General features: G+C 46.7%; 1 protein-coding gene across 6 annotated transcripts in view; it reads right to left on the reverse strand.

The window, feature by feature from the left end:
- Positions 1-752: 752 nt before the first annotated feature.
- Positions 753-27,272, reverse strand: part of LOC122366917 (histone-lysine N-methyltransferase PRDM9-like) — a 90,788-nt gene continuing 64,268 nt past the window's right edge. For 2 of the 6 annotated variants that reach the window (XM_043339582.1, XM_043339581.1), the window contains exon 11: positions 753-1,646. In XM_043339582.1, the coding sequence (XP_043195517.1) occupies positions 1,102-1,646 (545 nt within the window). In that variant the 3' untranslated portion in view covers positions 753-1,101. Of the gene's footprint in view, positions 1,647-16,466; positions 18,306-27,272 lie in introns of those variants that run through there. The other 4 variants (XM_043339580.1, XM_043339578.1, XM_043339579.1 and 1 more) reach the window with 3 other exon arrangements.

Below are 27,272 nucleotides of genomic sequence, written 5' to 3' on the forward strand. Positions count from 1 at the left end.
GCCGTTTCCGAATTGTGTCTGCGTTTTTAAGGATGAATGTGTGATTTAGATTGTCTGCTGAGTGGTGTGATTTATGAGTGCACCTTAGCCTATTTTCCCCTTTTAATCGTGACGCGGCACTCGGAATAGTCACTTTACTGTGCTGAGTGTTTTACCTAACTGTCAAATACAAATACAAATGCCAATAAATGTATGCTATACAATGTGTAGCATAAATCGAGCGCAAGAGGGTCAATATTATGCAAAAATGTCCAGCACCCACCCATCCAATGTTGAGCTAGTAGCGGGCATTTTTGCCGAGTTGATTAAAAAAAAAAAAATGGAGTAGGCAAATCTTATGCAGACACCAGATAAAAAGAAGATGGCGCAAATAAGAATCATGTAGGTACAATACCAACACAGGTGAGCCATGAACAGGTAACCTTCGGATAAACAAAGGAAAAGTATTTATGACGCCGTGCAAATCAGTAGATGTGCATGTGTAATGGCGTGTCCCATAATCCTTGACTGCTGCTTAGAAAACAACAAAATAAAGCGGAAGGGGGTCACCATTCCCGCCAATATGAGTATATGTAATGGTTAAAAACAGGGATGCGGAGCCGTGAAAATTTCAGACGGCTCCGGCTCCGGAGAAAAAAAAAAATCGGCTCCGGCTACGGGTGAAATGTCCCGGCGGCCCCGGCTCCGGCTCTGGCTTCGACTTAGTATAACCCACTCCCCTATGCAGTATGCAATCAATTTAATACGGGTGGAAGAAAAAAGGCGATTGGAATGGTTCACGTTGCTTGTATTTGCAAAACAAGGTTATTTTCTCAACAGCACATACAATCACCGAACAGGGTATAACTATATAAGCACCTGGCGAAATGTTATGTATAGCACATAGGCATCTTTCTAGGCAGCTTTTTTTCGCGTGATAGCCCATGACTGCCTTGTACTGTCAAACCAAACAAAGTCAATTATTTTTCCTCTTAAAAAAAATTGAACCGGAGTCTTTGACGGCTCTGGTTCCGACTTCGGCTCCGGGCTATATTGTTTCACGGCTCCGGCTCCGGCTCCAGCTCCCGCTCCGGCTCCACACCCCTGGTTAAAGATGAGCTGTTATTGAGAATTGCTGCGCCGCTGCCCCTTATGGCTACGCAGGTGTTTGGTGAAGTGTGCACGTTGAGTGAACCGTGCCTGGCAGATGGAACAGCCATAAGGCCGCTCTCCCGTGTGGGTCCGCATGTGTCTGGTGAGTTTTCCCCGCTCAGCGAACCGTGCCATGCAGATGGAACAGCCGTATGGCCGCTCCCCAGTGTGGGTCCGCATGTGTATGATGAGGGCTGACGGTTGAGCAAATCGTGCCTGGCAGATGGAGCAGCTGTACGGCCGTTCCCCCGTGTGGGTCCGCATGTGTCTGGCGAGGTTTGACCGTTGAGCAAACCGTGCTTGGCAGATGGAGCAGCCGTACGGCCGCTCTCCCGTATGATTCATACGGTGGCGTTTCATATTGGCGACTATGTTGGTCGAGTACTGACACCACTCGCACTTGAAGCTGCCATTCCTGCCGACGTGATCGACACATCTCTTCGCCTGTCTGTCCAAACTTTGTTGTTCCATACATCTCAAGTGGCAGTGGGGACAGTAAAGGGCGCCTCCGATACCTGCGAAACACATTTACACACTGATTGTATGATTTATTAATCACCGACAGCCGATCCAATTACAGGTGACGTCAGTACATGTAAACACAATAACATGAATATACAGTTATCGATCAATGAATGCTTCGTTACACAGGCTATTATGTGAAGACGCTCAAGGTTGACGTAAATTTTGCTGATTCCCCCTTCAACGTTCGCATTGGGTCAGTAAATACGTCAACCTGAGGGATTCCAGGCGATAAGATCTTTAACGACAGGTGCCAGGTGGGACCACATGCGAACTTCCAATATACATGGGGTTGTAGTTGGGTCGTTCCAGTCAAATCAATCACTAATGTACCTGACCCCCTTCGATTTGGATAAAATTTGGTAGGGGAGAATAGGGAAAGATGCCCAGGGGTTTGTAATGTCATAAATTATTCGAAAATGACAATCGGAAAGCAAAAACTTGGAGTTTTAATGAAAGCCGACATCATTTTTCTCCACAAAATACCACACTTTTGTGCTTGAAATATAACTTTTTTTGCTATTGATCATTTTCCTGAAGTAGTGAAAGGGGGCATCTTACCCCAGAGGGTGGGAAAGACGCCCCCTGAAGTTGGGTAAGATGCCCCTCCGCACAATAAGTGACAAAAATGGACACGTGAATTGCCTGAACGAATAAGTTCCATTCGAGACTGCGGTAGACACTTAAAGGGACCCTCCCACCTTCAAAAAAGTTTATGAATTGGCATGAAAGTGATGTCGCTCGGTTCAGAAAGAGCGAAAACGAATATCTACCAAATTTCACCGAAAAAAATTCACCGGTTTTCAAGATATTAGACTTTTACTTTTGTTTACTTTTTTTGGGATCTCCGCTGTTTCTAGCGACTTTATTTTAGAAGTGCGGCGTTTGCGGCAGATGTTGCGCGCAAATAGCATATACCAACGCGTGCTACAAAACGTTTTAGTCAAACATTTAAAAATCGTTAGATATCTGCGCTGACGTCACACATTCAGAGGGGTATTCCTAAGCATTAGCCCCTCTGAATCAAAATGCTGCAATTTTGAAATTCAATATTTCCGATTTAAGGCATTTATCGATGTTGTGAGTGCCGAAACCGGTAATTGTGAGCCAGGGACCCCATTTTGGCTATCTCAACTCAAATCTAATGTTAAGGTGGGAGGGTCCCTTTAAACGCCATCATAAGGGCCCTAAAAAGTCGACGTGAGGGGCTTCAGAGGTCATCGTGAGGGCCATCATAGTCCAGCGCGGCCAAACAAGCCTCCGTGGTGACGTTCGGAGAGCGTTGTGGGGCCCTTATTAGGTCTTCATGAGACTTGAGGGCCCTCAAGACCATCGTGGGGACCTCAAATGCCAGCGCGGCCCGTGGGGTCAGCGTGGGAGCTCTCAAAGAGTGTCGTGAGGGGCATCGGAGCCAATAATTGGACCCACACATACCGTCGTGAGGGCTCTCAGAGTCAGATGCCGCCCAAAAAGTCGGCGTATGGGCCAAGAGACCGATATGGCGAGCACCTGACCGTATTGGACTCTCATGATGGTCCCAAATCGGCTTTTGTATCTCTTCACAAGTATGTACTAAAATGATCCGACGAGTTCCTTGAATGGCAGCCCATTGGACTTCCCTCATCAAATTTGACAGGACTTTCGAACGCCGTTTGAATTTTGCGGATCCGTCCAGTAGTTCCGGAGATACGAGGGGGAGGGGAAATACCCCCCCCCCCCCAGGTCACGTTATTAACAGACTCCACCAGGGCGCGGGTTAACAAGAACACCCAACCCGCAAATGAATATCATGTAACGATACCAACACAGGACAGCCATGAGCTTATCGACATAAAAGGAGACGTATCGGACCAACAAAGGAAAAGTATAGGAGACCCGGGTGGTATGGACCGGCTTTGTGAAAAGGCAATTTTTCACCTGGACCTGGTTTTTCACTCTGTGTACGTGCAATTGCCTTTCGCCTGTAAAGTGACCCTGATATTAAGCACCTGGGATCAACCTGGGTCACCTGGATCACCTGGGTCTCGAGATAACTTTTAATAAATCATGCGCTTTTTCGATCCATAAAAATACACCGGAAGGTACGGGGGAGGTATGGGCCGGTGCCATGTATGTTTCATATTCTTTTCTCGACATTTAGAACAATGTTCGTAGCTGGGATCTATCTTGAGCTCTCTTAGAGCCCAGGTACCGCATAAGCGGCCAACAACTTACTTCATGGAGGTCACTTGGGGACATATGTACTATTTTGGTAAACTCAATCATGTTCCAGGATATATGGCAAATAATATTTTTCAGTTCGAATGCAATTTGTAGTTAAAGGGAACCTCCCACCTTCAAAAAAGTTAATGAATTGGGATAAAAGTGACGTCCCTTGGTTTGGTAAGATCAAAAATGAATACCTAATCTACCAAATTTCACCGAAAAATATTCAATGGTTTTCAAGATATTAGGCTTTTACTTTTATTTACTTTTTGGGATCTCCGCTGTTCCTATACGACTTTATTTGAAAGTGCGGCACTTGTTGCGCGCAAAACAGCATTTACCGCCGCGTGCTACCAAACGTTTTAATAAAACATTTAAAATCGTTAGATCTCCGCTGACGTCACAAATTCTAAAGGGGCGTTCCGATGCATTAGCCCCTTAGAATCTGAAAACTGCAAGTTTGAAATTCCATATCTCCGAATTAAAGCATTTTTCGATGTTGTGAGTGCCCAAACCGGTATTTGCAGGCCATGGCCACGAATTTGGCTATCTCAACTCAAAACTAATGTTAAGGTGGGATGGTCACTTTAAATTTTCGACCTTGCACGACAATAACAAAATTCATTAAAGAGAACATTCAATGAAAGCAACATTTTAGTAAGAAAATTAAATTCACTCTCATTCTTCCTAAAAGTAAATTCCGGATTCGAAAAAACAGCCTTTTGAGAAGCTTTCGGCCGATCCCCACCGGACACGATTTGGTAGCCGAGGTCTGTGACGTCAGCCGGGCGTGAAGTTTTCCCTTCACCATAGGCTTCACACACAAACCGGCCGAAGTTCATGCCAGGATAGCCCGGCTTGAAAGTGCAAAAATGATTAAATTTTGCCCTCAATAGATTCATTGCTTCATTTTATAACTAAAAACGTCCGTTATTAGGACTCAATGAAGGTAAAAAGTACTCAAAATCGAAGTTTAAGAAAATGCTGTCCGAGCACTATCTGGTAACATCACGTGACCTCTTTTAAGCAGAATGTATATAATTCAAGGATGTTATTACACGATTGCTGCCTAAAACATCATAAATAATACGCTTGTAACATTTATTGCTTCTGTTTAAGTCATAACATTGCAAAACGCAAAGTTTATCATGGAAGTCACGTGACCAAAGGTATAGCAGGGGTTGGGACAAGCACTCAAAGGATTTCAAGTTTTTTAATTAAATTATATAAGTTTCATGATGAAATTGATAGAATGTATTTTTTCCTAATGAAATACAAATTTTCGTATGTAAAATATTTTCCTTATGGGCGAAATTCTCCATATAAGAAATGTCAGTGACGTCACCAGGGCTTTACTGGGCTTTACTCAAAACATCGGACCTACCTGTTTCTTAAAGGTATCTTGCTTTCGGCGTTGCGCCATCATCAGCTCTGGAGTTTTATTTGCAAACATTTGAAAAAATGTATTTGGACTGATAGTTTTGTCTACAGTTATTTCATCCAGTACATCTTACATATTATATAACAGTTGGCGGCAATCCTTTCAAGAACATTTCGTTATACACATGCATGTAGATCGACATCGTATCAAATAAACATCGTATAAATTAACATAAATTAACATCAAATAAACGTATCGTATCGTGCATCATTCTTTTGAACATATTCTTTTGAACACATATGTGGCCCAGATATTGTGAATTAAAACATCTTAAAGGGACTATCCCACCTTCTAAAATGTTGTTAAAACCAGTTAAATTGTGCCCGACTTTATAGATTGGATGACCAGGAACACGGTTCTGGCATTTATTTTTCATTAAACATCTTAGGCTTCCCATATTCCAAACACAAACATTCAAATATGTGACGTCACAGCCCAAAATTACCTCCTTCCCCAGGCCACATTACTGTCATAAAGCTGATTCTTTTTACTCTGTAGGCACCACAACAAAGTTCAGACCAAGTTTTAAGCGATTTTTCAACGAACAAACCCATTTAAATCAGAATGACTAAACGAGGTGACGTCACACTAACGGTCGCTCCATGTTGAAGATAGGGCCTTGTACAAGGCCCATTTTCAAATGAAGGGAACGAATTTCGTCAACACCAAGAGGCCGCGGGGGTTGCAACCTAGATAGATAGTGGTTTCTGAGCCTCGCCGCAAACTTGGCTATCTCAACTCAAACCCCATGTTAAAGGTGGGATAGTCCCTTTAAATACATTCATCACACAAACACAAAGCGAAAAAACACACACATACAACATACAAATGCATACACCTAGCATATAGTTGATCGATGTCGATCAGTCTGTCAGGCTCAGGTACCACGCCGTATCAAAGACCACGATGAGGTTTGTGTGTTAAGGGTAGGTTTCAGATCACGAATATACCTATATTGATGTCCAAATATTTCTGTCTGGACCGTCTTTGGAGACATGCAAAATTTTGATCGAGATGTTGTCGCTGTCCAACTGAATATCTGTATGTTTGGTTTAATGGAAGCCAAAGGGAATGTGTTCTTTTCTGTTTCTAGCATCCCTGATGTGCTCGTTGTAAGTACCTACCTCAGCCTGACAGACTGGCGAGTTTCTCCGATGTAAAATGATGCGTTTTCGTCGCACAGCTTACAGTCCATTCGATAGATGACATTTTTGGGTGACATTTGCCCTTTAGGCCTGCCTCACACCCATTGCACCGCCTCACCGTGGGGACTTTTGCGATCCTAGCACGACATAAGTGACAAATACGAGTATTTTGATTTCCACTTTCTTTATAGGTATCCTTTCTACGCAGAATTGTCCAGTCACCAGTGTATCCGAATCCGACCTTAAATCGCTTTAAAAATGATGACTTACACAGCAAAATACGTCACAAAGTGAAGGGTTGCGCTGACTAGCACCGTGCTCCTAGGATAGCGAAAAATTACATGACAACGAAACGCATGCTCACTTGTTTAATCAAACACCAATTCTAGGTATGTTGCGACATGTTTTTATAATATGTATTCAATGAGGAATATGAGAATATGCATGAAAAGTTAGAAAAATAATCTAAAGGTATGATTTTTGAATGAAATACGAAAAAAGGTTAATATGCCACTTGTCTCGGAGATTTGACTCGGCAAATCATAGCCTTACAAAGTTTGATACGTGGTGGTAGGTACAGCCCTCTGCAAACTGCGTGGTAGGAATTCTTTTTCAACAAAACCGAGAATAACGCGAATACTATGCTCACGGTCACTCGGAAATCGTAACAGCAAGACGCGCGAGACTCCGCACCTTAGATTGGGCTTATTTTGGCATGCATTTTCCATCTAATTTGGCAACAACACACAAAAGTCTACATATGCCCCCAAAATAAACTTTTGCATTTTGTTGCTACACTATACTTTGTTCATTAATAGAACCAATCGAAGGAGTGGAGCATGGCGCATCTATATGCAATGAGATCCGACCGACTGATAACATAGCTTTTGAGTTATTATCCGCTTTGTCCAAAAAAGAATACCTGGATACCACGCAGTTTGTAGAGGGCTGTACGTGTGGAAACACATATCAAAATATTCTCCCATAAATTCTGCATTGGAATCAACTCTTATCTTTTGCCCAATTTCGCCCAAACAGCTACTACGAGACATCAAAGCAGATGTCGCGTGGCTCCCAGTGCTCCGCCGCGCTGCCCGGCGCCGCGGCGGTCAGCTGACTGTGGCGTACCGCCGCAGGAGTAAAGTCGTGCCAGGAGGGACAAAGTCCCCACAGTGCGCCTACCTGCCCCCGGACACGGTGGAGGAAGGCAGGCTGACCTAACCAGCTTTTTCTTCAAGCTGGGACCTCCCTTCCACGCTACCCTTATGTTCAGGTGACTACTCCTGATGACGCCTTCTGTCTGACGGCAGAGTTCATTATCCACGAAAGGGAGGGTCATGAAGCTTGGAGAGGGTTATTGCTGAGTGGCGGGACACAGAGAGGCTGATGCTCTTCGGACTGGTTCGTTTTTCATGTTTATTTCGCATGCTTTATTTCGAATCCGGAATTTACTTTTAGGAAGAATGAGAGTGAGGTTAATTTTCTTACTATTTGTTACAATGCCTCTCAAACTAGCGTTAACCCTCGCCCGTATTGGTGTTTTTTTCCAGCCACGAACGTATAAGCGGGGGGGGGGGGGGTTTCCGTTGGACCCCCCTTCCGTTTCGCCCCTGATCGAGCTAGAGCTTCGCAGAAAAAAACGAGCGTGTTGCCCGTGACGAGAGGAAGCCGAAGATACCCAATTTTAAGGTCCTAGGTCATTGGTTGACCTTCCAGGTCAGGTCAATGACCCAAAAGTCGGGAAAATCGGGACCTGTTAGAATGTCGTAGTGTGGCTGCTATGGGGTTTTCGGGGTGCTGATCACGAATATCATGTTAGTTTTGATCACAGATGATGTCTTCATGCATTTAGGCCAGGTCAGGTCAGGTCAGATTATTTATTTATTTATTATTTATTTCACATCATAGACCCATTCCACACAAGCGTGGCTATTCTAGGATCAGGGTCACAATTAAAAAATAAGGATAGTTGGTCACACACATCGTACACGAATTCATTCTCACAAACGCACACCCAATCACACTTCCCGCGAGCGGGTCGTCACTAGCCGGCATCGGTCTGTTGCTGGAGCAAATACCTCCGCAGCTCTCTTTTAAATGGGCTCAGGCCTAGGTCGCGAATCGTTTGTGGTAAGTCATTAAAAGCGGTCACGGCTGAGTATAAAAAGCGTCTCCTACCGGATTCTGATCTAATGGTAGGCACATTCAGCAGCTGGTTCTGTCGCGTGTCGCGCTGATGAACATGTCGTCGAAGCGTGAGGCTGGCGGATAACGTCTCGGGCTGAGAGGTAGACAGAATGCGCTTTAACAATGTCAGCGTGTGAAAAACATGTAAATTGCGCGCCGAAAGCCACTGCAGTTCATGAAGGACGTCACTCACATGATCAAATTTTCGACGCCCGGAGATGACGCGTGCTGCGAAATTCAACACTTTCTGTAGCCGACCAGTTTGTGTGGTGTTAAGGCCTGGCTACACTATGCGTTTTCTTCGTGCGTTTTTTGCGTGTTTGCGTGTTTTGCGTGATATCGTTCTAGAAAAAAGAACGATATTACGTTTTTGTGATGTTTTTCACCTTAAATTTTAGTTACATAAGAGTTATATTAGCTTTTGTATATAACCAAAGTAAAAATTATATTGTTTATAACTTTTTTCCTAGAACGATATTACGCAAAACACGCAAACTTGCAAAAACGCACGCAGAAAACGCATAGTGTAGCCAGGCCTTTACAGGTTCCGTAGACACTAAGACAGTAGCGAATAAGTGATACGACTAGAGATTGGACTAGACTTGTGAGCGTCGCAGAAGGTAAACTATGACGGCAGTGACTCAAACCGATTAAAATGCCTGTGCAGGCTGCAGCGTCGAACCACATCGTCAATGTGCGCGGTAAAAGTCATAAATTGGTCGAATACGACACCCAGGTTCCGCACCATGAGAGAACCGGAGACAGTCGTGCCCATGAATTTGATAGAAATGGTTGGTACCTGTCGAAGATTTTGTCGAGTGCCGAGAGCTATGAGCTGTGTTTTTTTTTAGCGTTGATTTTCATGCCATTTTTGCCAAACCAGTAAGCAAGTTGCGAAATATTACGTTCCATGGAGCTAACAAGGGCACCAATGTCTCCGGGCCTGCCACTCACGAGAACCTGAGTGTCGTCCGCGTACTGCACTATGCACGCGTCATCAGCATACAGCGGCAAGTCGTTGGCGTAGATGCTGTACAACAGCGGACCGAGCGCTGACCCCTGGAAAGTTCCGATCGGGTTCGGCAGAGGCGACGACAGATCACATGAGCCTCGCTGGCTCCTAGCTACTACTTGCTGGTAGTGGTCCGCCAGGTAGCTCTTAAACCAGCGAGTGTCTACATTGTACAGCTCCAATTTTCTCAGAAGTCCATCATGAGGTACAACATCAAAGCACTTTGATAGATCTAAAAGGCACAGAAGGGTGATCTCTTTCCGGTCCATGGCCTCAAACACTCTGTCAGTTACAGTGAGTAACGCTGTGTCGGTCGAGTGGTTCAATCTAAAACCGTGTTGACTAGAGGAGAAAAGGTGATGGGTTGTAAAGTACGTAAAAAGCTGTTCATAAACGACACGTTCGGTTATTTTGGCGATGGTTGGTAGATTAGGTCAACCAGTAGGGGTCCTGCCGGGTATTCGTAGTAGGTGCACAGGGGAGCACTGCCGCTTCAACCCTATTGGCCGTAGTGTCTAACGGTGGCGGCCATATTGCGCAGACCAGGAACCGGCTGCCGCCTGTGTTGAGGAATAGGGAATTCGGGACCTCGATTTACGTTTGCGGCCGCCGTATCCGTTACGATCAAGTTACGTTGATACGGAGCCCGGCATCTTACGCAGAATTGAGTGGGGAACACGATCGTATCTTCAGAATTCCTCAAATTCACTCGCCGGACCTACATTTGCCCCGGCCGAGGGGGTTGATTGAACCCACCTCGCTAATGCGCCGCTAATTAAACTAGAATTAAGCGGTAAAGTGGTCGTATGCGGCAAAGTATAATGCAGAGTGACTTGTAGAAACCCGCTTTAAAGGTCTCAGGCCAACTGGTGACCTCTGAGGTCAGGTCAAGTGATCTAAGGCACGGGTTCGGTTTTTGGTAAATAACTTTGCCAAAAATGGCCGTAGAGCCGCGATTTTGGCATCATCGTGTTCAGCTAGCTCAGGCGCATCGAGTGATATACTTTTGTTCGGGTCAGGTCAACTTAGGGTGTTGACCTCAGGTCAAGGTCAGGTCAGCACCCACAGGTCACGAAGTTGGTCGAAAGAGGTCATGTCGCATATCATTCGATTCGGCAAGTTTTCCTGAGTGCATTGGTGGCTTTCCCCACTCGCTAGCTCAATTTGATCGGGAGTTATTGAAGAAAAATTGTGACCCTTGTGATGTCACAAATGACGTCGTGCAAGGGCAACAATGCAAATATGAAGCATAGAACCTTGCAAGGAGTGCATGAAATCATGATTCTATATGCTTGAGATAGTTTCAGATCATTCTCGGCGCCAAAATAGCAATTTTCATATTTCCCCTTTGACTTATAAGGGTTTAACGTATTAGTTCCTTGTATCTGAGGATTTTTCAGGATTTCATCTTGTTCTCCACTCAATTCTGCGTAAGATGTCGGGTAATTTGCTTTAAAGGTAGACTGCCACCTTTTTTTCACAAAACGGTTTTCACTAGAGCTGAGCCACCTATGTCCCAGACTGAAGTCGGCTTTCCGAAATTCGAACCCGTTTGCGAGAAATCGGAGACCAAAGTTCAGTTTGATGCCATTTTTTTAGTCCAAGAAAACCGACATCTCTAGGGTAGCCTGGGGCAAGACGCCCCAGATAATTTATTTTGCTACATAACTTTTGTCCCACATCACCTGGAAGGCGAAATTTGTGTTCAATGCGTTCTTTGGACATTTTACTTTAAATTCCACCCCTCAAATTCATTCACTTATGATCGGACTCCCAGCTAGGAAGTGATTTGTGAAGCAACTGCAAATAGGGCGTTTTGCCCCAACCCCAGGGCAAAACGCCCCACGGCCTGGGGCAAGAAGCCCCATACTCTAGATTAAAGATTAAACATGCTAGTTGACTAAATCTTATACCTATGAGAGGTCCGTTAGACCTTGGGAGGCACGGCACTGAAGTTAGCACCTTCCATCCTATCAGGTGTTCAGCTACGACACTATTGTGTGAGCAGTTTTTTCACCTGCCTCAGAAGGCCAAATAATAAATTATTGCAATGCAAATGTTAACAAAATACTTCCTTTGCCATCCAGTTGCTGAGAAAAGTACATATAAATGCATAGAAACATGCCGTTCGCCAGCTACCGAACATTAGGAAGTGGGTAGTCCGAACAACACATGAGGTAAAACGCCCCACTGTTTATCGATAACTTTGAAACATGAATTTTCTTATCTTTTGGCAAATATATGTCAAAACTTTGATTGTTTCGAGATCAGAGAAGAATTTTGGAGTGTCAAAATAAAAGTTAAACTTATATATTCAGTAGTTCATTTTTTCCAAAAAAGTGTGGGAAATGGGGTTTAACATGGGCCAGACCCATTCCAAATGAGCCATGATTTTTAAATGTTTTACGAAGTTAAATGCAAAATAAATTAAACATGGCCAATTTCTTATGAAATCATATATTAGTAAATCATAAAATACCTTACTTTTTCAAATAAAATGTAATAATCTTATGACCTTGAAGTCTAGTGATGTGTAAACATTGTCGCTAGACATTAACCGATTGATAATTGTATGATAATCGATAATTTTTTCGCGATTCACGTGATGATACTTTGTCAGGTGAATTCTAAAATTTTGTTTTATCCAGGGAATAAATCATAGGCCGATCTGAGAAAACTTTCTGAAGGTGGCAGTCTTCCTTTAAACCTCGATTTTTGGCAATTTTTTTTTTTAAATTTACCACTTTTTGACTGAAAACGCCGTGTAGTTACATCACTAAAATCGATATATCTCAATCATTTTGTGAACAAAAATTCTTAAAAATTGCACAAAAGACGTCAAATTGATGGGTGAGAAGGTATGCCAAGTTTCAAGTTGATAGCGTAATCGGTTCATGAGTTATTCAAGAAAAACGGAGGGGGGGGGGGTCGGATCCGACCCCCCCCCCAGGCGGTCGCGGGTTAAGTTGCATGCTTTGAACTTTATGTTAGCGATAGTCTGATATGCTAAAACGAGCCTGGTTTCAAAGTTACCAGGAATTTTCTGTATGTACCGTTTTTTATTCGAAAAGGGCAAAAACGCATTATCACCCCTCATTGCAAAAGGAGACTGAAGAAGATTTTGGAAATCACGTGGGTTGTATAACGAAATAGCTGCTACCTTACGCGGTCAAATATGTAAAAATACGCAGCACTTCTTCAAAACTGCGATGGCCCATACCTCCCGGGTCTCCCCTATTTACATATAACGCCGTGCAAATCAACAGCTGTACCTACATGTGCAATGGCGAGCACATTTATTCACTGGCGGATCCAGGCTTGCGTTTTGGGGGGGGGGGGGGCCAACTCATGCAGGAGCCAAACCTAGGGTACCCCCAAATCCTGTTTTCTCATCGGATTTAGGCCACTTATTTTTCGTCACAGCCCTGACACTATGAATTTTTTTTAACTAAAAAGAAAAATATATAAATGGTAGCCCACCCGACCCATGCCTTTATATTACTTTGTAAACACTTACCATTGTTTTTATCGACCAGTTAAAGGGACCCTCCCACCTTAACATTAGATTTGAGCTGAGATAGCCAAAATGGGGTCCCTGGCTCACAATTACCGGTTTCGGCACGCACTCACAACATCGAGAAATGCCTTAAATCGGAAATATTGAATTTCAAAATTGCAGCATTTTGATTCAGAGGGGCTAATGCTTTTGGATACCCCTCTGAATGTGTGACGTCAGCGGAGATCTAATGATTTTTTTAATATTTTACTAAAACGTTTGGTAGCATGCGGTGGTATAGGCTGCTTTGCGCGCAACAAATGCCGCACTTTCAATTTCAAATACAGTCGCTAGGAACAGCAGCGGATATCCCAAAAGTAAACAAAAATAAAAGTCTAATCTCTTGAAAACCGGTGAATATTTTTCGATAAAATTTGGTAGATATTCGTTTTCGCCCTTTCTGAACCTAGCGACATCACTTTCATGCCAATTCATTAACTTTTTTGAAGGTGGGAGGGTCTCTTTAACCCGCTTCGAGTCAGTGCTTGGGTTCCTTTGCGGGCCGGAGGTGGTAAAACAGCCCTGTCTAACTCGGCTCCTGGGCCACGCCCTGATTGAACTATGTTTCATTATCGTTTGGGGGAGGGGGAAAACGGGCCACTTTAGGCCTCTGGGAAGGGGGCATGGCCCTAAATGCCCCCTCCCTGGATCCGCCAGTGTAAGAAGAGACCATTGGAGCTGCAGTTGGGTACCTCAGACATCAGGGTGCGCCCTCAGATGTATGTATAGGACTCGCATGGAGACCTCTTATGCTATAGTGTACTGAAAGGACCCAAAGGAGCCTGTCTATATGGGCTCCCGGAGATAGACGTGGGCCCTCAGGAGCCCGCCAGAGCCCCAATGAGGGATAAGTGAGGGATACCAAGTGCCTGCAATTGCATATTGCATAAGCCATAACGCCTTTACAAATCAATATATTATGCATCAGTGGCAGATCCAAGGGGGGCCACATGGGTCATGACCCCCTTGGTGCCCGGGGGCACCACAGGCCTGTCAGGGGCACCACTGGCCTAGTAGGGGCACCACCAGCCCGCCAGGGGCACCACAGGCCTAGCAAGGGCACCACGGGCCTGTGAGGGGCCCCACAGGCTTGCCAGGGGCACCCCAGGTCTGTCAGGGACACCAGAGACCTGCCAGGGGCGCCGCCGGCCTCGCAGGGGCACCATGGGCCTGTCAGGGACACCAGAGGCCTAGCAGGGGTACCACAGGCCTTACAGGGGCACCACCGGCCTTGCAGGGGCACCTTGGGCCTGTCAGGGGCACCACAGTCCTGTCAGGGCCCAGGGGCACCAGCGGCCTAGCAGGGGCACCACAGGCCTGCCAGGGGCACCACCGGTCTAGCAGGGGCACCATGGGCCTGTCAGGGGCCCCACCGGCCTCGCAGGGGGCACCACCGGCCTCGCAGGCATCACGGCATCACGCAGGGGCACCTTGGGCCTGTCGGGGGCATCACGGGCCTGTTGGGGGCACTTTAGGCTTGTCAGGGGCACCACAGTCCTGTCAGGTCCCAGGGGCATCAGCAGCCTAGCAGGGGCACCCTAGGCCCGCCAGAGGTACAGCCCACCGCTAAAGTAATGTAGGGTTTTACCAAACTCAACGGTTGGCTTTGACTGGCGATTGTTTAATGCGAAGTGATTGAAAAGAAGATGTCAATAGCTAAAGTTGCAGCTGCAAGGGTGACGATACATATAAGCTACATTCAAAGTTTCATTGTAGTCTGGCTAATCGTTCCTAAGCTTCAGAAGCAGAACATACCCATGACTGAAACCCCACATTACTTCTGCTGTGGACTTTACCACAGGCCTGCCAGGGTCCAGGGGCACCACAGGCCTAGCAAGGGCACCACGGGCCTGTCAGGGGCACCTCAGGCTCCCGTGCCCCCCCCCTCCCCCCCCAGATCCGCCAGTGATGCCACACCACGCGAAACACCGCCAACTACCAGCTGCCGCGCCATAAACACGTGCCAACAACAGTCTTTTTTTTAAGGTCGACTCCGCTCGCGCAACTTTTGACTGACCCTCACTGCTACTATATTGCTTCCATATTATGCTGTGGAAAGCTTTACTTCACCAAGTGGCTAAAAACCTCCATCAAGGTATATTTTCTTAGCAATTTTTCTGGCGTTTTGGGGGGGGGGCCAAACAGGCCACTTAAGGCCTTTGGGGGGGGGGGCCATGGCCCCCGTGCCCCCCCCCCTGGATCCGCCAGTGCATTTATTCGCCACTGCTGCTTAAAACGCACCAAGATAAAGCGAAAGGGTGTAACTGTAGCCATCCCCTCCCCTAAGAGTAGACATGTATAATAGTTAACCTGCACACCGACGGGGGTCTGCGCCAACTTAGAACCGACGGGGGGGGGGAGGGCGGATGACCAACCCCCCGGATATCTAGAGAACGAAGCAAGATAGCGACAAGCGGTAAACGGCATGGGGGTACGCATGGACAAGGTCTACAATTTTTACCTAGATCATTTTCAGGTCAGGTCAAAGATGACGTCACAGGGGTAAAACAAGTCAAAATGGCGGCGCTAGATATGGATAGTTTTTCTCGAATAACGTTCGCATTAGTCAAGCTGGGAACAAACTAAGGGCATAGCATCATCGTGATCCTCTCGTCAATCCGCATCGAATCATATATATGATGAACTCGAAATGTCACGGTCAAAGGTTGACCTCAGGTCACGTGACCTCGAAGTCATCATGTATGTCATTCGATGCGCCTTGACGAGCTAAACACAATGAGACCATCCGCGCGGCTGTATCTCGTTCCTGTAAGGAGTTATTGGCAAAAAACCGCTGGTGACCTCTGATGACGTCACATGACCTTACAGCTGGCCAACAGTAAAACAGGCCTCAAGGTAGTGAAGGTTGATCTTATATGAAGTCATGTATGGTATATGGGGCCATTCCGACGCGTTTGAGTGGAAAAACAGGGAGTTGATTTTCCCCCCATTGACTTATAAATGGGGAGGCCGAGAAATTGACCTGACATTAGGTCATCAATATCAAAACTCCGAGATATACAAATTGTAGCTAGCAATGACCTAATAACATCCTCCGACTTTCAAAGGATCCGTCATCTACTGTAGCTCTGACACGGTGACAAAGTTGCAAAAAAGTGACTTGAGGTTGGGTTATTCAAAGTGACCTGGTGACCTGACCTAAAAAGTTAGGAGGATCAAACTTGCACACCATGTGTAAAATTGATGAATGAATAGTCATATCAATTTTCGCTGCACGTAGCTCCGCAGTTTTCCCGCTATTCGCGAAAAACCTAAGGGGGGGGGGGCGGATAACCGGATTATCTGCTCTGAAGGCACGGGTCGAGGTTTCCCTGAACGAGCTTAAAAATTGGTTCTCTGCGAACAGTTTCAAAATGAATGCTGACAAAACTCACTTCATCTTGCTTGGTACCAGAGATTCCATAAAAAAGACAGCCAACTTCCATATCGACTTCTCTGGCTCAAAAATCACCCCCAGTCCGACCGTTACAGTTCTGGGCGTTGTTCTCGACCAGTGCCTCTCATGGGAATCCCACATTTCCATGGTTGTGCAGAGATGCAATCACATCACAGCATCCCTACACAAAATCCGTCACTTTCTTTCCAGAGACATCCTGAAACTCCTCGTCCAGCATCACATATTTCCCCACATCCAATACTGCCTATCCGTTTGGGGAGGAGCTGCCAAGGTCCACATGCACCGTATCCAGAAATGTATAAATTTCGCAGCGAGATTGGTCACTGGTGTACGACGCCACGAGCACATCGCACCAGCCCTTGAATCACTAGGATGGGGCAGAGTGCACGACTGGGTGAGGGATCATGACTGTATGCACGTGTACAGAGCGCTTAACTCCACGGTCTGTCCCGAGTCGCTCCGTGCAATGTTTGTCCCTCGAGGGAGTGTGTCCGAGCGGATGACGCGAGCGGTAACGGCGGGACTTCTAGAGCTGCCAAAGCGACGCCTCGCTCGGTCTCAGCACAGTTTTTGTTACCGGGCTGCCAGTGCATGGAACAAATTGGATTCACAGACAAGACAAGCGCCTAGCCGCGCTGCCTTTACCAGACCTTTGTCGCGTGCCCCTCGTCAGTGAATCACTTTTATATATTTCCACGCTGTTAACTTTATTTGCGCAGCACTCTAAACTCAACTTTTTACCCTTCATCGCATTCATCCTCAGCTATTCGCAGCTTACGTGTCATGATAAAATGCATATATGTGTACCTGAGCGGTGGGTGTCAATTTTAATGCTGTATTATGTTCCATTGACTGGACACTATAATAACCACATCGTGGACGTGTCTTTAATAAATTACTTTGACTTTGACTTTGACTTTGACTTTGGATAACCGCCCCCCGTCGGTGCGCACTGCGCGGGTTAAAGATGATCTGTTATTGAAAATTGCTGCGCCGCTCCACCTTATGGCTCCGCAGGTGTTTGGTGAGGTGTGTACGTCGAGTGAACCGTGCCTGGCAGATGGAACAGCCATACGGCCGCTCCCCCGTGTGGGTCCGCATGTGTCTGGTGAGTTTTCCCCGCTCAGCGAACCGTGCCATGCAGATGGAACAGCCGTATGGCCGCTCCCCAGTGTGGGTCCGCATGTGTATAGCGAGGCTTGTCCGAACAGTGAATCGGGCTTGGCAGTGTGAGCAGCCATAAGGCCGCACCCCCGTGTGGGTTCGCATGTGTTTAGTGAGGTTTGACCGAACAGTGAACCGCGCCTGACAGATGGAACAGCCATACGGCCGCTCCCCCGTGTGGGTCCGCATGTGTGTGATGAGGGCTGACGGTCGAGCAAATCGAGCCTGGCAGATGGAGCAGCCGTACGACCGCTCCACCGTGTGGGTCCGCATGTGTCTGGCGAGGTTTGACCGTTCAGCAAACCGTGCCTGGCAGATGGAGCAGCCGTACGGCCGCTGTCCAGCATGATTTCTACGGTGGTGTTTAGTATTGGCGACTTTGTTGGTCGAGTACTGACACCACTCGCACTTGAAGCTGCCGTTTCTGCCGACGTGATCGACACATCTCTTCGCCTGTCTGTCCAAGCCTTGTTGTCCCATACATCTCAAGTTGCAGTGGGGACAGTGAAGGGCGCCTCCGATACCTGCGAAACACATTTACAGACTGATTGTATGATTTATTAATCACCGACAGCCGACCCAATTACATGTGACGTCAGTACATGTAAACACAATAACATGAATATACAGATATCGAACAATGAATGCTTCGTTACACAGGCTATTATGTGAAGCCGCTCAAGGTTGACGTAAATTTTGCTGATTTCCTCTTCAACGTTCGCATTGGGTCAGTAAATACGTCAACCTGAGGGATTCCAGGCGATAAGATCGTTAACGACAGGTGCCAGGTGGGACCACATGCGAACTTCCTATATACATGGGGTTGTAGGCGGGTCGTTCCAGTCAAATCGATCACGAATGTACCTGGCCCCCGTTCGATTTTAATGAAATTCGGTACGCTCTTAGCACATATAAAAAATACATCCACCAAGTTTTAGACCTGGGTGACCTCTAAGGTCAAACTTGTAGGTCATGAAGGGTCAACGGTTTTTGCCGACATTGCAGGCTTGAAATGCCCAATGCTCTGTAATTAAGAGTGCGGGGAAGCTGCGATAAGCGCCATTAGAGAGGCAATTGATCCAGGTTTTATACATGATTTTGTATTTGTCGATGACCTTTCAATGACCTTTGACCTGACCAGGTCAAACTGAGTATTTTTAAATTTGACCATGATCAATGATTAAAGAAAGCGCGGTTTTGAGGCTCATGATTACATATATAACTGCAATGAAAGCCGTAAGCCTCATGCTAATAATTACATTCAAAATAGGGCCAAGAAAATAAGACAACTGTTCGTGCATAGCACATCGTCAGGTCTGAAGTAAACAATCATTTCATAGTTTTTTAAACGTCACAAAAAGCCTCCTCAGTGAATAGATCTTCCTCCTAGTTGCGGAATGGTACATACATACATACATATGTATGTATGTGTAATCGGCAAGCTTTGCGCCGATTAAAGTTTAAAGGGACACTCCCACCTTAACATTAGTTTTGAGTTGAGATAGCCAAATTGATGGCCATGGCCTGCAAATACCGGTTTGGGCACTCACAACATCGAAAAATGCTTTAATTCGAAGATATGGAATTTCAAACTTGCAGTTTTCGGATTCTAAGGGGCTAATGCATTGGAATGCCCCCTTAGAATTTGTGACGTCAGCGGAGATCTAACGATTTTTAAATCTTAGACTAAAACCATCGTTAACACGTGGTGGTATACGCTGCTTTGCGCGCAACGTCTGCCGCACTTTAAGGCTGCCAAATTATTGCTTCCAAATAAAGTCGCTAGTAACAGGGGAGATCCCAAAAAGTAAACAAAAGTAAAAGCCTAATATCTTGAAAACCAGTGAATATTTTTCGGTGAAATTTGGTAGATATTCGTTTTCGCTCTTTCTGAACCAAGGGACATCACTTTCATGCCAATTCATTAACTTTTTTGAAGGTGGGAGGGTCCCTTTAACTGTTTCACCGCCGAGAGGAGCCCGGTGACCATATGATGTCTGGACAGGAATTTAATTCAACGGTTTTGCGCGTGATCGTCTGCTCATGGGCGTAACTTCGTATGTGGTTGGTATGGAGAGCTCCACACCAACTTGAAAGTTGGCACACCAACTTGAAAGTTGGTGTGGATTTTCCACACCAACTTTAAGTGGTGACACTTCTCATGCACTTCTGAGTAAAAAAAAAAACAACAACAGCAAAATATGATTCAAGGCCAAAAGAAATCAGTATGGGTTCTTCATAGTCCACAAAGGCTGATAATTGGGGGAGGGGGGGGGGGGGTATGGGAATGCTCGAGCATCCCCTGAGCCAAAAAATGCACCTCTCACTGGCAGAAGCACCCCAAAATCTGCAAGTTTACACAAAAAATATTTCACATTCTAAGTTTAAGAAAAATATCCAAAAAGCATGTCATTTCTTATCAGCAGTAAGCAATAACTGTATGAAGCATTTAATTTAAGCATGCACCCACTAGATATATCACAGTTACACAATATGCATGATGAAAATGATTATCATTAATCAAGCCTTTATCATTGTCCAACTGCCCTGGTTTTTATTTGTAAAAGAATTATGCCTCAAGATGCTGGTTTTTACCCGCTCTGGTGTCATCCCCAGCCTGAAAAACAGCAGTATTCGACGAGATGTGGGGAATAAGTTAGCAATTTTTGAACAAACCTCACATTCAGCAGGGCACAATTACCTTCTCTATGTGCTTTGGCTCTACGATTTTTTTTTTTTTTTAATAAGAATGATGTATTGTTGGTTTGACGGCTGTAGCACATGTGCATAAGTGGCCTGCGCCATAATCGTTGCAATAGCGCAATGATACCTAATTTGTTGTTCCCGCCATAGAAAAGTTTTCCTTCATCAGGAAAAGACGTTCATGCATTTGTTTTTTTTTTTTTTGTAAAAGCTGGCAGTGGCTTCATTTTGACTTTATTTACTTGCCTTTTTGTGATATATTACATTTAAAAAGTGAATAATTTTTATTTAGAAGATATTGTTGTCTATAAACATTGCAGAAACGTGCATACTCGTCAATCTAGCAGGGGATTGATATTCGCGAATCTGCTGGTGGTAGACACAAGACCAGCATTCACGGTTTCCGAATGTGCCGTTTTGGTATGAAATAAAAGTTAGCCTATTTTGTTTAGAAAATTTTGTCCGAATGGTTGAGTGGGTGGCTTTGGGCCCGGACTGATTTAGCCCAGACTAATTTTAGCCCTTCCCATTCCAAATTCGGTCCAAATTTTGATATAATATACAAGGAAAACTTTTCACATCCACTCTCTGAGACAATGCATGATCTTCAGGACGGTGCAAGCATGGTCTCCATCCTGGTGAAACCACTGCTGTTTGATGGTGTCGGCACAGCTGCGCTGCGGCGAGCGGAAGAACCATTAGAAAATACCATAAGAAAAAAAAAACTGGAGGATCCTCGACCACCTCTCTTGGTTTATCGTCACAGAATTTCCGCTATCGTCCTCAGGACCTCAAAGGACAGGGAGCCAAGATATGCATGCCCTGTACGCATATTACACTTTTTTCTGGCGTTTTGCCGGTTGCGAAGAAACTATGAATGAGTTCAGAGATAGAGCAAGATGAAAGGGTCTTCTTAGGGCCGAAAACTAAGCGGTATTTACGCTTTGTTCCAATGACGGACCCTCTCTTCGAGTCGAAGTTCGACCACTTCAGTTTTCTGCTTACCTACTGTTCGGTGTAGTCATCATCAAAAAGAGGAAAGATCCTTCCTCGCTGCATGAATGTTGGGAGACGTCACCCCCTCGGCTCTTAAGTTGGGGGCAATCGCCCTCGCTCCCCCCCCCCTGTTCCCGGGTCTATGAGCTGATTGGCAAGGCGATAAACGAGCTGATTGGCGTTTCCACCCGAGCTTGAGCATGATAGGGTCTGTTCCAGTGGTTGCTCAAACCTCCTCTAAGCTCTTATAGCCAGTGAAGGCTTTCAACACCATTAGCGTCGCCACGGGGGGGGGGGGGGAGGGCAAGCGGGCAGTTTGCCTCCCCCAACCTCCGACCGAGTACCCCCTGAGATTGATGCAGATCCCATGAGATTTTGGAGTTGGCAAAAAATGGGGGTAGTTTTCGAGAATGGCTGTAAACTCCACACCAACTTTGAAAACGTTTCTACACCCATGCGTCTGCTAATCAATTGTTGCTTCAGGTATGAACTCGAAGCTGTCCTAGATAATGCAATTAAATGTTTTATTATGTACAACATATTATTAGAATGGTAAACACTCTTGTTCATGCTTAGAGGCTTTACTGAACAATTAGTAAAATGTTTTGTTTTATATAGCGGATGCCGCGATCGGAGCATCTCATGGTGCACTATGTTTTCGCCCATTCAGCTGATCACGGCAGGTGTTCGGCTGACTGTGGGCGGGGAGTCTGGATCGAGAGCTCAAGGAGTGAGGTTGCGCTCCTGGCTCTGTTAAAATGTAACCTAAAGATAAATACAATATAATGTTCTTCACTTTTGATTATGTCGATACACCTTCAGTAAACACGGGTTTATATTTGGTGGCAGCGGTGGGATCGACTTAGTCGAAATGAAGTTTGGAGCCCGAACCGACGTCCTCGGCTTTCGCGGCCTCAAGATGAAGAATTCAAGAATTCAACTGACTGTTTGAACTCTTCGGAGAAGCTATCGCCAGTGCAAGATGTCTGCTGTTGGTTTTCCGGCTCTGCAACACTCTGACGAGTTGTCAGTTAGCCGGTAAGGTCGGCCGACTTCGCCTTTTGTCCCGACTGAAGACTGCGGCATGTTGGCCGCTGCACGGCGACTGTCCAGCAGTGCCGTCTGTTCCCGCTAGCACTGAGCTCCGCTTCTTGAGCTGTGCTACGGTCGACTGATCCTCGGTCCACTTGGCTTTGCAAGTGTCGACTGAGCGCCGTTGTTGCAACACATTTATTCATCAAGTTTATCGCAAGATGGACCAGTTACGAGCCGTCATGGAGATCGACCAGCCCAGGGCTATCGAAGCAAGAGGAGCCTAGTCCTGGACCGCGCTGTTTCCCTGCTTCTTCAATCTTCGTGGTACCGGCTACCTGCACTCTGTAGTCTCAGCTGTGATGGAGGTGACGTCCGTGAGGAGGCTGAGAGACAGCGATCAGTGCGCAGTGGCCTTTGGTGATCTCGGCCCAGCCGTCGCGCTGCTGCGGCCTGCGAGCTCAGTGTGCAGTGTTCAGTGATTTGGTGCGCGAGTGGTGAGCGAGTGACGAGTCGGCACCGCCATAGCGATTGGCGTCCGACCTCCTCGCTGCTGGTGATCGGCACCAGCCGGCCGTTTCGCCACCGCGACTCGGCTCGGAGCTCTGCCCAGCTCCGCGGCCCGTTGGCGCTGCACTGGACCGCGTCAGCTGATTCGAGGAGCAGCAGGCAAGGCGCCGGATGGAGAGGACTGGCCGTCACTGCACTCACGGTACTGTGCCTGGGGAACTGGGATTTCGGGGTCGGTGAACTGTGATTCGAGTGTTGACAATGAACAATTCAGTAGTGGTGTCAGAGCAATGTGCGAAAAATCAAAGTGAATACGCAATGGAAACGATATTAGAGTTCACTGTAAAGCTAGGTCAGGTTTGGCTAACCAGTTAATGTGGTACCTAAGCAGGAATTTAAAATGAGTTCTTTTATTGTATCGGCACCCCGTTTCGGTGGGAAGGGCTCATTGTCCCGTTTCCGTGAAGACTTTCAAACGTTTGGTCGGCTTCAGGGCTGGGATGAGGGACAGCAGCTTTCTTTTCTGCCACTGACCCTAGAAGGCATTGCACGGGATGCTTATGATGCTCTGAGCTCGAGTCAGAAGGGATCCCTGTACAGCGTTTTCAATGGTTTGCGGGAAACGATCACAGTGGGGACCACAATCGACGCGCACATTCGTCTGACCGAGTTAAAGTATGACCCCGCCGAGTCTCTGGACGAATTCCTTGTGCGGTTTAAGTCTCTGGTTAGGCGCTCCTTCCCAGATCAGCCGACCGATGGTCTGCTTTTTAACTACTTTCTGTCAGCCGTCCCCGAGAAATATCGCTCAGAGATTGTGATGGCGGGAATTACTGATTTCCCGGCCGCCGTGCAAAAGGTGAGCAATATCCGCAGCGCTGAGGTGCTGCGAAGCGCGTCAGTGCGTCAGGTAGAGGTGCAGGCGCCGATGTTGCGCCTGATACTCGATCGCATCGAGCAGCTCGAGCGGCGTCTGGACGGCCCCGGACGCCCCGAGCGGACCGGACGGCGCCGCGGGTCGCAGCCGTCCCGGTCAAACGAGGCGCCGGCGCGCGCCTGCTGGGCCTGTGGTGGTGCTGATCACGTGCGGTCCCGATGCCGTTTTCGTGATAGCACCTGCCACTCGTGTGGTAAGAAGGGACACCTGGCAGCCGTGTGCCAAGCTCCGTCGGGAAACGCCGACCGGGGCCCAGGTCAAAGCCCGAGGCCGGGTCCCGCGGCACCTCCCGAACAGTAAGTGATGCTGGTGACAGCGTACAGCTCAACCCAGATATGACCTTCCCGGCTAGGATCTGTGGGGTTGAGTGTAACTGTTTGTTGGATACGGGCTCGACGATTAGCATTATCAATAAGGCAGTGTTTGATGCTTTACCGAACGCCACTTTGAGTATGACAGCGACACGGGCGCGGACGGCCGCGCAGGAACAGTTGCCTCTCCTAGGGAGAACTGTCCTTTCCGTTCAGATAGGTCGCGTACAAAAGACTGTTCCCTTTTATGTGTCAGATGTGATTGATGTGCCCTGCCTGTTTGGCATTGATTTCCTTCAGCACGTGCAACCCTGTGTAATAGATCTGCAGCGGAGATGCCTGAGCTTTGTGCCGTCGGATACAGTTCGATCTGTTTCAGCGGAGGCAGTGACTGTAGGAACCGTAGTTCTGGGCAAGGATATTACTGTTCCAACCGGTAGTGAGACGGTGGTTCGTGGGTTTTCTCACAATTGTGACTACAGGGGTTCTGCTCTGATTGAACCGTCTTGGGATAAACCGGGATTAGAGGTTGTGAGAAGCATAGTGGAAGTGTCTGGCACGAGCGTTCCATTAGTATTGCGAAACAACTCTGATCGTTTTGTTACTGTACAGTAGGTCTACTAAAAAAGTCCCCCGCTCCAGAGGCGGCCGGCCGGCCGAACCCCCGGATTCCAGCCCCGACTCTATTGCGCAGGCCGCGGCAGTGACACAGGTCAGGTCGCGGCGCCCGGCGAGTGGGTCAGTCGGCGGCGGCCGGCCGTGTAGTGAGGACGCCGTGTGTGGGGCGCAGAGATGCCGCAGTGCAGAGGAGGGGAAGATAGTGACTCTGCACGATGCCGGAAATGATGCCTTTGTGATCTAAATTAAACACCTGCACTGCAGTGCATATCCTCCCTTGCCCCATTCCCATTATATTATCATAATCCTTCAATAATCCGTAATGACCATTCAACGCAAGCAAGCAAACAAAACAACCCGTTTAGCGGCGACATCATCTCGGATAAAAAAGCGACAGTGATGATTAGAATTGACTTAGCGCGAGGGCAAATCGAGGGGTATAATGTATCATATCATTATGCCGAGTATTTTATTCCCATCTAGCAAATTAAGATTGGGGATCTTGTCCAACAAGTCAGCGGCCGTTCTAGACACAGATAAATGCTTTGTTTTCGGTTGCATCATTACCTGCAATAATTCGAAGCGAGGTCTAACCCTCACTGGCCGAGAAGAAGGGGTGGATGCCGCCACCATGTATTCATTTTTGCGGTAGCTCAAAGCACACTGATAATAGAAGGCTGACATGTCATATGCCTTACATTTGATTCAAGCCGGATCATTTGAAATCAACCACGTTTTCATGTCAGGTCACTTAACTATGACGTCTTAACCCGCGCCCTGCTGGGGGGGGGGGGTGTTTGAACACCCCCCCTTGTGGTTTTTCGCGAATATCTCAAAAACGGCGGCGCGGAGCGCCGCCGTTTTTGGTACACCTTACCATACATCAATTCTACACATGTTGTGACAATTTCAGACCAAGGTCATTCAAGGTCAGGTCACCAGGTCACTTGAAGTGACCTCACCTCATAAAAACTTTCAATGTCTGTCATAGCTACACCGAGTGACCGATCGCTTTGAAACTTTCAGCGATTGCTAAGAGCAATAGCATGTACAAAATGTATATCTCAGAATTTTGATATCGATGACCTAAGGTCAGGTCAATTTTGCGACCTCCCCATTATAAGTCAATGGGAGAAAATTGAAATGCGCCTCTTTTGGATGAAAGACATTATAAACACTCCCAAACACCGAATTACAAGTGGTTTAGACACACTGAACTTGAAAATGGTGTCCGTGACCCTTGTTTATGCCCTGAGGTCATCTTAGGTCACGAATGGTATCTAACAGTTTTTCGCAAATAACTTTTGATAGAGGCATGCTAGAGCGATGAAAACGCCTTAGATGTGTTCAGCTCGACGATACGGATCGACTGATATGCAACATGACCCTTTCCGGTCAGGTCATGACCTTGACCTGAGGTCAAATTTTCAAGTTGACCTTTCAAGGTCAAGTCATAGTTCATTCGATGCGTCTTGACGAGAGGAACACGATGCCGGTAAAAGTAAGCTCGTACAAGGCTTGGGTCAAAAGTTATTGCAGAAAAACTGTTTTCGAAAAAATCGGCTATTTTTGCAGTTTTTGCCCCCTGCAGGCAAAACCGTTGACGTTAGGTCAAATCTGAGAGAATTACTCAGAAAGGGCGTTAATAGGGCTATCGAATGCGCTTTTCCGCGGCGCTGTAGCTCTATTGGTTCCCGAGTTATGCGTTGGCTTCTTGGAAATTTTCGACATTCGACCTGGAAATCGGCGAAATTTTGCCTTCAATGACCTCTGGTGACCTGACCTTTGACCTGACCAAAAAATTGACCGAAGTGATTTCGTCATTATTTTTTACGCTCTTTCGAACGCCACCTTCCGCGTATCGCTACGTGGCCCAGGAGCCGAGTTACAAGGGGGGGTGTTCAAACACCCCCCAGCAGGGCGTGGAAATCCAGGACCCCCAGCAGGGCGCGGGTTAAGTAAACCTCTGCAGAATGCACGGTTGTCGGTTATAAAATGATGCAAATCCGTAATGCACTTAGTGTCATATAAGCATAGGTAATGGGAAAATATGGAAACTGTTAATTTGGCGTCGGAAATGACCTAAAACTATACCTCAAGCACATGAAATCGTGACTTCATGCATTCTTGGCAAGGTTTAATGCTTCACTGTTGTATTGTTCACCTTGCGTGACGGAGTGCTCGTCAATAGGAGTGCTTCGCCAATAACTCCCGATCAAAATGAGCTAGCCAGTCGGGACTGCCGTCAATGGACTCTGCCTAATATACGGCCTTGGACTCTGCAAGACTTGCCAAATCAAATGTTATGCAACATGTCCTCCTTTCAACAGCTTCGTGACCTGTGTTGCCCTAACATGACATTGACCTAAACATCCTAAATTGCT

This window comes from Amphibalanus amphitrite, unplaced genomic scaffold (assembly GCF_019059575.1).
Source record: "Amphibalanus amphitrite isolate SeventyFive unplaced genomic scaffold, NRLGWU_Aamphi_draft 000839F_arrow, whole genome shotgun sequence".
In the NCBI taxonomy this organism is placed as follows: domain Eukaryota; kingdom Metazoa; phylum Arthropoda; class Thecostraca; order Balanomorpha; family Balanidae; genus Amphibalanus; species Amphibalanus amphitrite.